The 17,002-nt window shown below is 38.7% G+C and overlaps 1 protein-coding gene across 1 annotated transcript in view; it reads left to right on the forward strand.

The window, feature by feature from the left end:
* Positions 1 to 17,002, forward strand: part of DNER (delta/notch like EGF repeat containing) — a 1,500,171-nt gene that overhangs the window by 532,632 nt on the left and 950,537 nt on the right. Inside the window, exon 3 of the mRNA XM_044070411.1 lies at positions 9,904 to 9,998. Coding sequence (XP_043926346.1) covers positions 9,904 to 9,998 — 95 coding nt within the window. The remainder of the gene's footprint in view (positions 1 to 9,903; positions 9,999 to 17,002) is intronic.

Below are 17,002 nucleotides of genomic sequence, written 5' to 3' on the forward strand. Positions count from 1 at the left end.
TGTTTGACCCTAGCTGGGGGGGGTCAAGGGAGATGGTGACTTTGAAAGTGACTGCTTTATGGTCAGATCTTACCAGGGAGGATGACACTGTAGGTCTGCTGCGGTGGTTACTCATGTTGGTTAATACCAAGTCCAAGATATTATCACCTCTTGTGGGGGTGTCAGCCAGCTGGTCCAAGAGATTTGCATTGACGAAATCAAGGAATCTCTGGACATTTGTGTTTTGGCATGAGTAGTTCTTCCAATCTGTGGTTGGATAGTTAAAGTCACCGAGGATCAGGGTAAAGGGTTGAATCTTTATAGATTCGAAGAGGTCCAGATAGGTGGAGTGGACATCTTGAGTCAAAGTTGGGGGCCTGCATCTAGATATGATTTGAATAGGGGCCTTATCAATGGTTAACTGCACTTGGAGTGTCTCAGAATGTCATACTGTTTGACCAGCCTGGAGGAGTGTATGTCTTTAATATATATTGCAACTCCACCTCCTTTTGCTTTGCTACCCACAGTTTGGGGTCTAAATGTATGATAGGATGAATAACCTGTTATAGCTGGGGTGCTCTCCGCAGCTTTGAACCAGGTTTCTGTGACTGCATAAATGCCAGCATCTTCCTGGGTTAAGAATGCTTGCAATGAGTGCAGTTTCATGTTTAGACTCCTAGCATTTAGCAGCATGATCTTTAATTTGTGTTTTGATGAAATGTTCATTTTGGTAGTTTTGATCTCATGGCATTGCCTAAAAAAGGCACTATAGGGGAGGCAAGAGCCTTTGACAGAAGCCTGAAGCCCAAGGGAAACATATGGAGGCCATCTCTGGCAAAACATCGTAGTCTGTCGATCATGTCTTCCCAGGCTGTCAGGTACTGAATGCCCTTAGAATGACACCAGAAACAAAGCCACTTGTTAAAGTCAGTCATTTTCTGCCTGTATTGAGACATCATTCTGGGTGACGATAAAATGCTGCTTAAGGCTAGGAACATACCTGCCTGGGACACATTCAGCGAGCTCAATCATATCACTCTTCATATAGTCCATAGAGGTACATCTCAAGTCATTCACACCAACATGGACTATGACAAAGTCATAACAGTACCTGTTGTTTAGAGACTTCATTGCATGGATGATGTGGTGGATTCTGGCACTTCTCAAACAACAAATCGTTACTTTCTCTTATCCAGCCTGATGAGGGGCAGATCTGTGTGTCTCACAATGGAGTCTCCTATGACTAATATGTTGGGTTTATATATAGACCTTAGTGGCTGTGAGACACAGGTGTGTGGATTATGTGTGCTGTCTGTTGTGGTGTGTAGTGGAGTTCCTATATGTTTTTGCCTTGGAGGACTCTTTTGTTTGGGTATGTTTTTTTGAAGACCTCTGTATATATGTGTGTGTCTTGTATAGGTGTCGGAGATGTTTGAGATATGGTGCTTGTGTTGACAACCTTCTCAGTGCCAGATATACTGGTTTGTGAGGGAGAAAGCATCAACTCCAGGTTCTTAATGTCATTGCATCTCTCACAAATTGTGTTCCTGGGTTGTAGTAGTAAAGAGCTGCCCATGTACACGAGGCAGTTGCTACACTGTCTCAGGATGCCCATATCAACCAAACTGGCAGGAAAAACTGTAGGAAATTGTCCACCCATATTTGCCAGAATCTGATGGAGAGATGCCAGAGAGAGCTAAGGGGGTACAGGGTGGAAGGTCTAAGAGAAGTACTACTAGGTGATCACACAAGTGTTACTAAGGGAAAATTTGTAGCTGGAATACCATGCAATGGGTTAAAAACAGTGCAGCTGTGGTGCATGATGTGCAAACAAGCCCAAACCAGCTCAAACGCAGGATTTAAATACCAAAACATTTATAATTTATTTATTTTGCATTTGTTGACCGGGAATGTCTGACTGGGCAAAAGCCCTTTTTCAGCAGAGGCCCGAGGAGAAAAGCTCCAAATTTTACAAACAATTTTAAAATTCCAAGAAATTTAAGAAAGCATGTAATAAAACAATAATGCTTTAAAGTCAAAAGAAACAAGATTAGTACTGTGTTAAAAATAAAGTTATAAATGCATAGGACGTTACATGAAAAGCATAGGTAGTTGGTTATTTAGGCTAGATGTTATGTAAACATATGAACTGTACGGTGTCTTGAAAGCTGAATACAGAAAAGGAATGGAAAGGAAAGTGTAGACGTGAATATAGGAAAAGGATGGAGTCGGATGAAAAGGAAAGAGGATGATTCTAAGAGTGAAACAGTAATAAGAGAGGGGAAAGAAGGTATTTTAGATGGATATATTCAGGAAGGGTGAGAGCAGCGACACGTCCAATGAATTTAAAGTACTCTTTTGAGGCCAATTTAAATTGTTTAGGATGTGTAATAGTTTTGATTTCAATAGGGTGTTTGTTCCATAATATGGAGGGGTGGTAGCTATGTATGTTGCACCCAGAGTTTGACTTCGGTTTACAGATACATAATAAGAGTGAAACAGTAATGATAGAAGAGAAAGAAGGTATATTAGGTGGATATATTCAGAGAAGGTGAGAACAGTGGTAGGGCCATTGCAATTTAAAGTACTCTTTTGAGGCCAATTTAAATTGTTTATGATGTGTAAGAGTTCTGCTTTCAATAGGAATTTGCTCCATGCTATGGAGGGGTGGTAGCTATATATGTTGCCACCCAGAGTTTGGCTTGGGTTTATAGATACATAATGGGTCTTGGTTCAAGCTCCGGAGGTGTCTTGTAGGAGAATAGTGGGAGATGAGGGAGCATAGTGCAGGACAGAATGTTGGTTGATATAGTATGGAGTGTATGATTTGGAGCTGAGAGAGGAGAAGCAGGTGAGGTAATTTAAGCCAGTTCAAGTATCTTAGGGAGAGACAGTGGTGGGATTTATAGGTTTGTTGAGCTGCAAATCTAGCTATCTTATGGTAGGTTGACTCAAGCTTAGTAAGTAGGGAGGAGTTAAGATTAGTGAGAATTTGGTAGCAGTAGGTTAAACAGGGTAGAATGTAAGCATGTGTGAGAGTAATCATAGCTTCTAAGATGAGAAGGTTCTAGTAACGCAGAAATCTAGCCAATCCTGCTAGTCCCTGCTTTCTTAACCAGCCTGTGCCAGACAAGGTCCAGGCAGCCCTGCTACTCTCACTAGCAGAGGAGATAGGCCCCTACCAATACAAGATGACTGAAGAAACACAGAAGGCAAACACAGGATGGCTGCCAGAAACACAAAAGGCAAAAACAAACAGCTCTGGGTGCATAAAACCTTGTATTCAGTATATGCTACTCATCTTAAGGGTAAGAATACACTAACATGCACAACAAGCACAGATTAACTACTTAAAGACAAAAACAAAACTCACAGTATAAAAAATACAGTTAAACAGTAATGAAATGCAGTAAAATGCAGTTTAACAGTAATGGATTGCAGTAAATAGCAATGAAATATAGTTAAACAGTAATTAAATGAAGTTAATCAGTAAATTGCTTTAAAACAGTGTAAATATGATAAATTAGCTCACAATCACAACAGTAAAAAAAACAACTCAAATAAAGCAGTAATTCAGTAGAATACTGTCATCAATTTAATCAGGCTACCAACAAGCAGTATCAAATGCGGCAAACTAAATGCAGTTGAACACCTAAGCACAAGCAGCAAAATGAAGTAGGAAGAGGTACAATATATATATATATATATATATATATATATATATATATATATATATATATATATATATATATATATAAATTTTTAAGTGGAAAATGAGACAGAAGATAATTCAAGGCTAAAAAGCTAAAGGGTGGGCCTTCACAACTGATTTCACTGTACTCAGTAGAATGAGCTGATGCAATAGGACTGCGAGGAGTGTCCAATGTTGTGTCTTTCGGCTTTTCCCGGTTAGGGGTCGCCACAGCGGAACTCCAGTCCGCTTAATGATTGGCAGTTGATTTTTACGTACCGAGTTGCCAGCTCTAATGCACAACCTTCAATGAAGGTACGCCCATTCACGCATGTCTCCACGCAGAAGACGCTCTAACTGAGAGTCGAACTGGACAGCGTCTTACTGTGAGGCGACAACGCTACCGCAGCATCACCACAGAGGAGTGTCCAATATCAAATTTATAATAGAGGTGGGCATCTCAAAACCGCCAAGCTTTAAGACTACAACAGTCGGGTCGGTGAAGATACAAGCTCAGAACATAGGTAAGGATTCAATTCACTAAGCCTAAAAATCAGTTGCACATTTTAAACAATAATGCAGCAAATATTGTTTTATTTAATCAGAAGTGCAGAAAACAGCTGAAAGTAAGCACCTATCCTCTGTAGTCTCACAGCAAATTTTTGGAAAACAGCAGAGCAAGGGCAGAAAGCCTAACTCACTGCAGCGTTGAGCAAACACGCACAGACTGGTTTAAACACTGGCTATTTCGGGCAGAGAAACAGGAACCAGCCAAAGTTCAAATTAGCCAATCAAAAATATCTTAAAACAGAGCCCTGTAGTAGTAACTCTAGCCAAATCAGACCAAACTGAAACTCCCTACCATGAACTCTCTAGACAAAAGATTAACTGTACTAGAAGCACCAAAGGTCATAAACAGTACTAGATTCAGCTCTATGCTTATGTTTTTCAAGTGGAACAAGTAAAATAAACAGAACAAGTAGAGAAAACAAAATGGAGGCAAAGATCAGAACAGATGTTAAGAATTCATTTCACTAAGCCTAAAAACACTTGCATAGTTTAAACTGATATGCAGCAAATATTGTTTTAGTTAATCAGAAGTGCAGAAAACAGTTGAAAATAAGCTCTTATCTTCTGTAGTCTCACAACAGGTTTTTGGAAAATAGCAGAGCAAGGCTAGAAGGCCTAATTCACTGCTGCTTGAAGTCTTCATGGGAAATAGACTATATGTTGAGGAACTCTAGCTTTTTCACGTATGCCCTGTTGTCTGTGGATGATATATAATTGGTTTTGTAATTGACAAAGGATATGGAAGTGTCTGTTTCTTATAGTTACTGGGGTGTGGAAGAGTTGTGGGTCATTACATTGCTGCATAAGTTTAATGGAATTCCTGAGGAAATGGATATGCAACCACTGATGGCAAAAATACCATTAGTAGAATGAATGAGTGATAATATTCAGTAATGATAAAGAGGGCATCTTAGCACTACATGGGAAGCATGTCTCTGCTCTGATGCAATGTTTTCTAGGGTCAGTAAGACTTCTAGGGAGAGCAGTTTCCTGTTGTTACTTTTAAGTTTTCCTGATTTGGGTTGGCTATGTAGAAAGGAGGTGTTGACTGGCATTGCCTAAAAAAGCCCTTTGGTGTATATAAAGCCTTATCCAATACCCATGTGCCCTGTGGTGAAAGGTGAAGGGATGTCTACAGTGTCCTTCCAGTTTGACCAATATTAGACCATCTCTGAATGCCACCAGCAACTAAGCCAATTTTTGAAGTCAACTACTTTTTAATCTGTATTGTGGCATCCTTCTTGATGAAGGAATCTATTGCATAAAGGTTATTTTCATACAAGACTTGGATGCACATTCAGTGAACTGCATCATATCTCTCTTCATGTAATACAGAGATGTGTGCCCTTATCTTTTCCTTGCTCATCCTGGTGACAGGAGTATCTGTGTCTCTCACTGTGTTGTCACCTGTGAATAGAGCATTTCCATTTGCATCTGATGGCCTGAGTTGCTGTAGGTGTTCAAGTCTGAAGTTTGACAATCCTTGTTTGCACTAAGCATGTTGGATGATGTTAGCTGTACAGCTAATAGCATGCCTTTACAATACTGAGGATTTTGTGTTCCAGTTTTTGCCTTGGAGGTCTTTGAGACTTACGGAGGGATTTAAGTATCTCAGCACATGAAGCTTTTCATTTGGTGCTTTGCATGGTAATGGGAGGTCAGTGTGACTACTAAGAAATTGATGAGGGCAAACTATATGTTTGGAGGAATGGTTTGCCAGCACTTTTAGTAACTATTTGTACCTGTCACATGCAGATTCAGTGCAGGGTAAAAGTAGTGCTTGTCAGTAAGAATTAAGCATTTCTATACTCTCTGGGCATATATAGAATTAATAAGCTTACAACAGATGGAATAAATGTAAACTGATACTAGTGTGGCTTATAGCAAACAAACAGTTGTACATTAAGCTAGCTAATTCATTTATGCTGCAGCAGATATTTCTCTTCTTTATATCTTCCTAGGATCTGCTGTATTAGTGTGGTGGTTCTGTAGAAGCTACCTAGATAAAAAGCAGAATAGGTGGATTGCACTAAGGTGTGTGTAACAGAGGGAATGCTGATTAATATCCTAGTGTGACTTGCAAGATAATATTGATTAGATTCCCATAGCATGCCTCCTAACAGGAATTTACAGGATGGCAGGATTTTAATCTAGCAGTAAACCTGGTGGAGGGTCAGCATTGAGCTGTAATTTAACCAGGACAGTCAGTGATTCCAGGTCAACATTTTATGCAACAAAGCAAATGTTGAGAGAAACAGGAGAGTGAGCACAACTTGGCAGAGTTTTGCTCTTCATCACTAGGAGGAGAAGAAAGTGGAAGAGGAAGCAGATTAGGGCCCCAGAGCTTGGCTGTGCTAAAGAAGAGAGGGACGTCTTTATAAATGTTACAGAAACATTATGATGCATGTTGTCATGGAGGTTTCTTTTCTGTGGACTTTTTGCTCCTTTTGCTTGCTGACCACCAAAACTATGAAGTTGTTTGTTTTCTTATGCTGCATTCATTCCTCTGGTCCTCTACTGTCATTTGTATCCCATAACACCATGCATGGGGGCCTCCTTTTCCTGAAGTACTTATCCTCATGATGATTCATTTTGGTTTGCGGGATGTCAGGGATGAGATCATTCCAATGATGGTTCTTATCTAGGCATTTATGACTAGCAAATTAGTCTTTCCCTGCCCACCATGTAGAATCCATCTGATTTGTCAAGGACACTAACATACAGAAGCATGAGAGTCTAGCTTTAACCACCCCCCCCCACCCCCACCACACACAGACTGCATCTATTTGTATTTTAAGGCTTGGCCTTAACTTTTTCCAGCCTAGCAAACTATCTAACAGCCCTTGCTATACAAAGCTGAGAATGAGAACTCTTAGTTACAGGTTTCCTCCGCATTTCCTCTTTCTGCCAAGAGGCATAAATGTATCAATGTTTCTCTTATGCTGTTGGTCTCTGACCCTCCTTTTCAGATGCATAACTAGGTCAGCTGCTACCCTGGATAGCCAGCAGTGCACCATACTGGTACATTCTCATCTGAAATTGACGACCAAATAAAAAAAGAAGTCTTCCAAAGTTAAGGACCAGTGCTTGCTCCTTTCTACAGTTAATAATACACTGCACTACTAACTACATTCATTTAGGAAGCCACTGAATCATCTGTAGCTTATTAAATGAATCCTGTTACTACAATCGCAATCCACTGGCAATTGCCTAATGCACGCCTTAACTGCTTGCACTCTTGGGGCAGACACCAACTTTGCAATGCCCTAGGTATGGCTCTGGTTTCTTTTATAAGGAGGAGCTATGGTCTTTGCCTGTCAGGCATTTGTGGATCCTCCTTTCAGATAGCCTCAAAATTGTAATTCCACATATTCCACAGCAACAATTGATGGTACAGAGGCATAGCGGATAGCATTGTTGCCTCAAATCAAGTTCTTCCCTAGTTAGATTCTCGGCTAGGGTGCCTTCTGTGTGGAATACTCCTCCAATTTGCCCAAATCACAAATAACCACTGTTTCAGGTAAAGAGCCAGAAACAACAGTGGTTATTTGTGCCTTCTGTCGGGAGTCTGCATGTCCTCCCTGTGTTCATGTGGGTTTCCTCTGGTTTCCTCCCACATTCCAAATACATGCAGTAGGTGGATTGGACACTCTAAATTGGCCAGTGGTGTGAGTGTGTGGTGTGCTGTGACAGGACTAGCCTCCTAATGGTAAACTTACCTGTAGATGACTGTCACTGGTAAAGTGACACCCCAACCTCATGTGCAAAAATTGGGAAAAAGGGGTTTTGGATGAATGCATATCCCACAGCAGTCACTAGGCTCGGTATACTACAGATGCCTGATGAACAAAAATAAACAAAAACAAACTAGATAAAAAAGACAGCTTGCTGTAAATCCCAACATATGTCCGATGCCTGCACTTCTTCAGGCAAAGTATATTCCAAAAAACAATCCTTAAATACATCCATAGTCCAATTAATTACCTATTAAAATTAGTAACAATTATTTAAAGGTATACATCACTATAAATACATACTATACTATATTTAATATAACATTTATATTAGATTAAATCTATACAACTCTTTCCTACGAAACTGGATAATCAACTATAAATACATTAAAATTAAAACCTGTATTATTTTTATCATCAAAATGTTTTACAAATAATATAAAATAAATCATTCTATAGTATAAATTTACAAATTCATTAAAATTTAAAATCTATAAAGGCTTCACCATTTTAGACAACCTAGAAATCAACTCAACAAATGGATAACTGTTGACCATTTAGGTATTATAATTTAAATATTAAAATACAGTATGTCTCACCTATCTAAGGCTTTTAATTTCAAAATAAATTTAATGGAACCATATTCATTAAGTCCTGGATGCATGTATTCATTAGTATTGATTTGCCATATAAGTTCTCTTTCTTCTGGAATTAATTACCAGGGGCCTCCTCTAATGTCTTTACAAACACATTCTGCTATAACATACTTAAATTTATGTGATGGATATTCTAGTATGTATCTAGCTAAAGCATTCATAGTAGTCCCTTTACTAATGTGGTATTGATGTTCATATATTCTTTGCTTAAGAACTCTCTCTGTTTTTCCAACATAATAACTGGGACAGAAAAGGAAAGAAAATGGGTCAATGGATAGTTTTCCATAAATTAAACTTGGATACCACTTTAAGCATAAAAGAAAGATTACATCTCAAAGAAACCCTGTACCTATGGAAAATGAGGTAAGATTGACCCACCATAAGAGCTTGCAACTCAGCTATCCTTCTTGCAGAGTTCAGAGCAATCAGTAAAACTGTTTTCCATGTTAAGAACCTCAAATCAGCCAAGGTAGCTGGTTCAGATGAAGCAGGTGTTAGTTACTCTAACACAAAGTTAAGATCCCAAGGAAGGGCCACCAGTTTACTTGGAGGCCTGTTACTGAAAACCATTTGAAAAATCCCTTTCAAGAACATTTCCAGTTCATTTCATTCTTCTTGACAACTAAATAGGAACCAGTAATCATGAAAACTACAGTTTCTGAAAACTACACGAGTGTCTCAAAAAACAAGTGCTCCATTTAAAAGTACACTACAGTCTGAAGAGAGACCATTAAAATACAACACTCCCATCTTTAAGATAACTTTCCAGAAGTAGAAAGTAATAAAACATCAGTAAGTAGAAGACTGTCGACGCTTGAAAACCTCAGATGAGTATACTTTTTTGAATCAGTAAAACTCTATTGGGCTTCATACCTAGACTTGTCTTTTAGTCAGCTCATCTTGAGCTGCTTGACAGTTTGGGCATATGGAAGATGCTCTGAAGGTTTGGATGCTGCAATAATAAATATGATGAAGATCAGAGAATGACCATCACACAACTGATTCTGAGAGTAAACTATCAGTAAGTAATAAAGGGCAAAGGGGCCTAATGGTACTTTTTGTATTGTTCAGTTGTGTCTTCAAATGAACACAAGTGGTTAAATCAACAATTTCAAACATCTTGTTTCAGTAGTGTTTTTTCTGAAGAAGCACAATTTAGGAAACTAGTATCTAAATCACTTGTAATGCTGTTTTATTGTTTTAGTACTTCAGACATTCTGTGAGCACTGCAAACATTGTCATTAATGATAAATTGACTTACTGATATTTACAGATGACCCCTGATGCTGTCTGTGGAAATGCCAGTTCCAATAATTCAGCTGGAGGAAGACTTATTTCCTTTGAAGTACCACAGAGCACAGCCGTAAAGTAAGTATGCACATTAATCTTCTCATTTTCCTGACTTGTGTAACTGTCTATTAAACAGAGGATAGAAAACTACTTGGCTCTAATCAGGTTAAACAATGTTTTGCTTGTACTGTTACTTCATAAATGTTGGCTTAAAGCAGACAAAACCTGAGGTATGTACACTATTATTCCCCTGCTTCTGTTTTGTAACTAATAGTAAAGTCATCTAGAGTGATATCTTCTTCCTGCTTAAACATGTTCCTTTCTTTTTTCCTTTTTTTTTTTCATTGTCCTAAGATGACTTAGGAAATGGTGCCAGTTTTCAGCAATTTAATGGCTTTCCAGTGTGCAACAGAAATGTCTATTGAATAGAAACAAACTTCCTAAGTATATCCACACTGGCCATTTTATAAGTCCTCTGTACACTCAGAGATAATATACATTTGTCACATGACAATGCTGATACGCTAAACCTGTATCACTGAGACTAATATTATGGTGGACACAACACAAGGGGAACATTCAGTTCCATGCTACTATTAAAACAGCAAATGCACCATGTTATGGGATTTTTGAGAAAACCAGTGCCTGTAGGACATTTCACCCTTGTTCAGATTTCAGTATGAAAATAAGAACACCACTGGTACTGTATGCCAGGTTTAGCTAATAGTAACCTGGGTGCAAATCTTAATTTTGTGCATTAATTTAATTAGTACATGTCACTGCTCATCCTTCTGTGGAGAAGCGAATCACATGCTTAATAATGTCTACCTACGTGGCTATATACTTAAAATTGTCATTTAGATAAATTAAAGCAATCTGCTGAGAGACTTCATTTTTTAATTTGCATGATGCAGTTAAGCAAATGGGCAGATTGCTCATTTTATGAATAATGTACTGTACTGATTCAGAGATAACAAGCCATTCCTGTATTGGTGTCCATTTCCACAGGTAGCACATATATTCTAGTCCTTGCCTTTTAATGACACTGTGTAGTCTACTGTGCAATTCACCTCCACACATCTAGAAACTGAAGGTCAGGAACATAAGTAAAATATTCATATCAAGTAGTCCCATGGTTATATATGGGACCTACCTCCAAAGAGCAGATGATTGGTGTCCATTCTTAATGGGCTAGTTGCTCTAGTCTAAATGCTTGTTTTGTGCTTTAATTATTGCCTTGCGCGATAAATTCTCTTTGCATAGTTTCATACCCATATCTTCTCCAGAATGGCTTTCTCTAGTGCTGCTAAGGATATTTACTGTGTATATGTTACAACACATTTTTTTCTGACTACCATGCATGCTTAATTGTCCAAACCAAATAACTATCCATGGATTGAAATTCATGCTTCTAAAACTAAACTATCGCCACATGATGTTGATATTTTGGTGAAGTTGTGATCCTTGTATCCATAACTTTAGTAGAATTGTCTCATTTCATGTTAAGTAAAAGTGAGCATTTCTCATAACTGTGTACTTTTTGGACCAGTTCTGCCAAGAGCCAATTAACACTGTTTCTTTATTTAGGTATAGCTGTTCATCTCTGTAAGGAGAAACAAATTACAGGGTCTGTAATCTGTGCTGACCTGGGTGCAAACTTGAACAGTGCTTTGATTTGCAGAAGACTGCTGTTGTTTAGAGATGTAGCCATTCCCTCTGCCTACTTCAAGATATAACAGAGATTAGCTGTGCTGACTGCTATTTCAGCACAGCTGGTAATTTCAGAGCGTGGCTGTACTGAATGATTTCAGAGCACAGGAGGTCATCTGAGAGCTTAGTTGCGCTGGGTGATTTTTCAGCACAGCCATGTCTCCCCATGTACTAGATGATCACTGAAGAGAATCAGACTTTAAGCCTTTGGTAACATGGTCATAGACAGAAGTAGTTTCAAAACTTTGAGCACTGCTGCATTTTTAAAGATAACTTTTGGCCCATTAAGATAGATTGGTTCATGGGTTTGTAAATAAAAACATGATTGGATTATGGTTACTTCCTAGAGGCTACTGAGTTTTCAGGATATTTTAGTATTAAATTCATGCAAAAAATATCACAAATGGATTAATAAAGAATGTTGTTGTTCCCTAGTGGGCAGTGTATTTTTCTCTTTTTTTCAGAAGTGGGTAAGTATCACACATGTGCAGCTTAAAAAATATCAAAAAATTCCATGGTGTAACAAATATCTTTGAGTCTAGACAGAAAAAACACTCATCTGATGACTGCTTCACTGACATTGCAGGTCAGCTGATATCCATCCCAGTAATTTAGACATTACAAAGGCTTTCATGGACTTTATGGAAGTGTCCCAGATCCAGCTTCAAGAGGTGTATGAGCTGCTTTCCTGACATTACAATTACACTGCAACCCAAGAGTTTGGAGCACCTGGATGCACTTATGTCACACTGCAGTCAGAAAACCTGGCATCTCCAGTCTTTTTTTTTTTGCTGTATACTCTGAAAGAGCTGTTCTGTAAACAATCATTTATTTGGGATGTTTAAGTGCAGGGCATGGGTACTTTACATCCTTAGCCAAAACGTGTAGACCCATAAATATGTACTAAGTTACTTAGAACCTCTTAACTACTTCTTCAGCAAAGAGAAAAGCAAGCCTTTGGAGGTGCAGAAGTATAATAGCAGTTTCTAGGTAAAGAAACCAAACTCCTTTGCAGTGCTTCAATACTCACAGAGGAGAAGCTTCCAGCTTTTTAACCCAAGTGTTCTGAGGACCTTTCTAGACTTTAAGCAGAAGTGTGATCTACTCTACAAATACTGTTATAAATATTTTCAAATCAAGCATTGGATTATATTTTGGGTCTGGGGCTAGTCTTGTAAAATAGGACAGCTCAACATTTCCACACTATTTCCATTTGGGGTGGGTGCTGGTAAGGGAGTGTTATCCAGGCTGGCACACTGTTCATTCTTCAGCACAGACTGCTGAAGTTTTGGAATAGATGAGATCCAAATCAATAGGATGTAGTCTATATAAGCTGAATGAGAACAACTCATTTAGACTTTCCAGGACTGAAGGAGTACAAAGGAGTGGAAGATTTTTTGTTTTTGTCTAGAAACTGCTGTATATATATATATATATATATATATATATATATATATATACATATCAGGCAGATATTGCCTGGGCCCCACCTGCTTAAAGTCCTACACTTACCGAACTCCACTGCCATGTCTAACTTGTCTAACAAAGTCAGAGCCTGACACACTTTCTATAAAACAACCGGTAATCATTGGGATGTTCTTCATCTACCAATGTTTAGTTCTGTTTCAGCATCCTGTCCCCTTTCCTTCTCTCTTGGCACATCTGGGGTCACTTCTTTCTCCTCATTATCCCATCACATCTCTCCCTCTTCCTCCTGTCTCAGTTGACCTGAGTTTGTACATAGGAGCCATCTTCTTTTTGTGTGGCACAACTCTATACCCCCTTTCTCCTTTCCTGGTATTTTTTTTTTTTGCATGAGCACTTTATACAACCTTATGTCTTCCTCTTAAAATAGATACTGAAGATTTATGCCTGTTACCCTCTTCTGTGACTTCCATTATACCTTGTTTTCCATCCTCTCTTCTATCCTTCAGCTTGGGTGCCATTAACTGCCCTTGTTATTGATTTGAGCACACCACTTTTTGCTCTGGCACTGCATGCCTCCACACTTCTCCTCCTCATTCAGGTTTAACTTGCATTGCTGTACCTCTTCCTCATCCACCTAAGGGTGGCCACTCCCTCTATTTATTTGTTCACCTCATTGTATGAACATAGAATCTTTAGTGTGACAGTAGGAAGACTTCCACTGCCACTTGATTTGCAAAATTGCAGGGTAGACTGGCCTTCCACTGCCCCATTTCTCCTTGTTTCATCTGCCATAATACTGACCACTTCTTCACTCTCTACTGATATATCACGGCTGAAAATTCATCTACCACTTTTAGTCTTTCTTTTTCTGTCATCAGACCCCTCTTCCATGCTGCTGTTCTTAAAATTACCTCTTCGATTTGGTGGCAAATCATTTTAATAATGATATGTCCACCTGTAGCACCTCAGATTTTGTTGGTCTCCACCACCCTGTGTGCTCCATCAGTTTGTGGGTCCAAGCATCCACTCACCTTCACCAGAACCTAGCTTCGTCTTGTAGAAATGTTTTTGTTTTATCTCTTCCATCCACTCCCTTTGCAACCTTTACAATGCTAAAATTGTCTCAGTGGGCTCTGTTCCCCAGGTTTTTGTACTAACTTTATCCAACCTGGATTTGATTTCCAGCAATTCATTTTCATGGCAACCTACCTCTGCCATCAGTGTCCCTACATTTTGATTCTGCTCCAGAATATTTACCTGTAATCATCCTATCTCCTTTTTCACAGATCCCATAAATGCTTGCATTACCCAACATCTACTGTAGTAGAGCTGAGTTTCTTTACAATCACATTATGCCTATCTTCCTGGCTACCCATATTGTCCAGTCATTCTTTTTTATTATTTTTTTTTTATTTATTTAATTATTTAACATTTGTTGACCGAGAATGTCCGACTAGGTTCCACAGAGCCTGTTTTCAGCGGAGGCCCGGGGAGAAATGCTCCAGATGCATGTCTTTGGAATTCTCCTTTGTTACTTCCAACACAGCTAATTTGCAACTTCAGGTTTCTGTTTCATTTAAGTTTCCACGTTAAACCAGGTCTTTCCAACACTTTCAATGTCCACACTTCTGTTTTTGTTCTATCTCTCCTCCTCCACTCCTTAGGCTCAAAATACTGTAATATAATCATTTATACAGTTTCACAAATGTAATCCAACTCCTGCTTTAGACGTTCATGCTTCTATACCACACGGGGAACATTATGTATGCATTGACTTCCCAAGTATTTCCTTATGATGTCTATTCCTTCCTTCCCTGTCAGTTAACATGACATTAATTTGTCATGCACTTCCTTTCTACTTTACTACATTGTAACAGTTTGTGTATCTCACAACTTCATTCCCTCCCATTAAGTACTGTTCTATGCCCCTCTTCTACCAGCTCTACATCTCTTTTCTACCTGTCCTACAACTCTGTTCTACACCTCTCTTCTACCTGTTCTACACCCCACATCTGTCTGTTGCATACTACACGTCTACCTGATCTATGCCCCTCTTCTACCTGTTCTACACCTCATTTCCATGTTATACACCTCTCTTCTAGATTTTCAACACCCCTCTCTGTTACCTGTTCTACATCTCTCTTCTAATTTTTCTACACCCCTCGTCTACTTGTTCTGCATCTGCTTCTACCTGTTCTACATCTTTCTTCTACCTGTTCTATGCCCCTCTTCTACTTTTTTACATCTGTCTTCTACCTCTTCCACACCTCTACCTGTTCTACAGCCCTCTGCTACATGATGTACACCTCTTTCCTACCTGTTTTACACCCTCCTCTGCCTGTTCTACACATCTCTTCTACCTTCCTTACACCCACTCCCTCCCTTCATTCACTGAGCTGTTTACTAGTACCTCATTCCTCCCTCTTGCTCATATTGGGCTCTTCAAAGTCTTCTTGCATTCACTCCCTGCTTCATTTTAAGCTCAGACTGCACCATTGTGCCTCACTGCTCCACTTACAAACATATTATTAAACAAACAACTCCACTGGCCTTGCTAGACAGCTTCACACTAAATTTCTAGACTCCACAGCCTGAGCAAACCTCATTCAAAAGCATGAACTTTATTATGTTGCTTTCTTCAGATTTTGGATATCTTAATCTTCTATACTTTTCTTGATCTAAAACTCCAAATGCTATATTTGAGGCAAGACCATTAACACCATCTTTTCATCTGCCCTCATTAACTGTATCACATGGCTTCATGTAATCCTTTAAAACTTAAAGATTTGATGTTCCTGTATCCAATGACATTTCTTTATCTACTCTATTACTGTTTCAGAATGATATGAAGTTATTATGCTGGCTTATTTTATCAATTTCTTGCTATTTCTGAGTAGGTGTCTGCAGAGTTTTAAAGTGTTATACAGAATTCAGCATCCTTGAAGCAGCACATGCTATTGGCTGGCTTTTCCTCTCAGAAACAGGATATGACTTATTTCAGTTTATTTCACATCCACTAAAAAAGGTACATGCATAAAAAAATAAGTCTGCAGAGTTTTAAAGTGTTATACAGAATTCAGCATCCTTGAAGCAGCACATGCTATTGGCTGGCTTTTCCTCTCAGAAACAGGATATGACTTATTTCAGTTTATTTCACATCCACTAAAAAAGGTACATGCATAAAAAAATAAGTGTGATGTTACCAACCTTCCAACTCAAACATGCTATGTTATTTGCATAAATTAAAATGTTTACATCATTTCCTTATCATATGGCATGTTGTACCTAGAAGAAGCACATTGTTACATATAAATGTATTTCCCATTTTATCTGGCTGCAGTAAGATAACTAACTACTTGTCAGTCACACTTGGAAGTTTAATTTGTTGCTCTGTATACAAAGAGATTTTTCTAGTACTTTTCCACACTTAATTTCAGATGTTTTTTTTCCTAATTCTATTCCATTCAAATGCCTTAGTGGTTTCGTAGCAACTAAGTGAATCCTGTGACTCCAAGTTTGTATAAAATAGACTAATGGAATCCCATGGAAGGCTGGTGGGGCCCTGTTTTCCTTCATTCTATGATCCTTTGAAAGCACCAACATTTAGTTCCAGTCTTTGCCAGCTAGTCCCTCCAACTTGAAAATTTCCCATTTACTACTAGTACTAAGCCTAACAACAACAACCCTATGTTATCTCTGTTTGCATACTCATGTGGTCTTTGCTCCTCTACCTCATATTTCAGACTATTAAACAAGGAAAAACATACACATGATGCATGCACTCATAGTATGGTAATCCTGCTTCTGCTAATTCCACTGAATGTCTTTTGTATGCCGAAGATGAGCTTTACAGGTTTATTAGATATGATTTTCTTAATCAAAAACTATGAGCCCAACAAGTTTTCTAATTAATGACTAACGTTACCTTGTATTTCTCTCTATCT

Source organism: Protopterus annectens, chromosome 4.part1 (genome assembly GCF_019279795.1).
Source record: "Protopterus annectens isolate FY-2018-M chromosome 4.part1, PAN1.0, whole genome shotgun sequence".
NCBI lineage: Eukaryota > Metazoa > Chordata > Ceratodontiformes > Protopteridae > Protopterus > Protopterus annectens.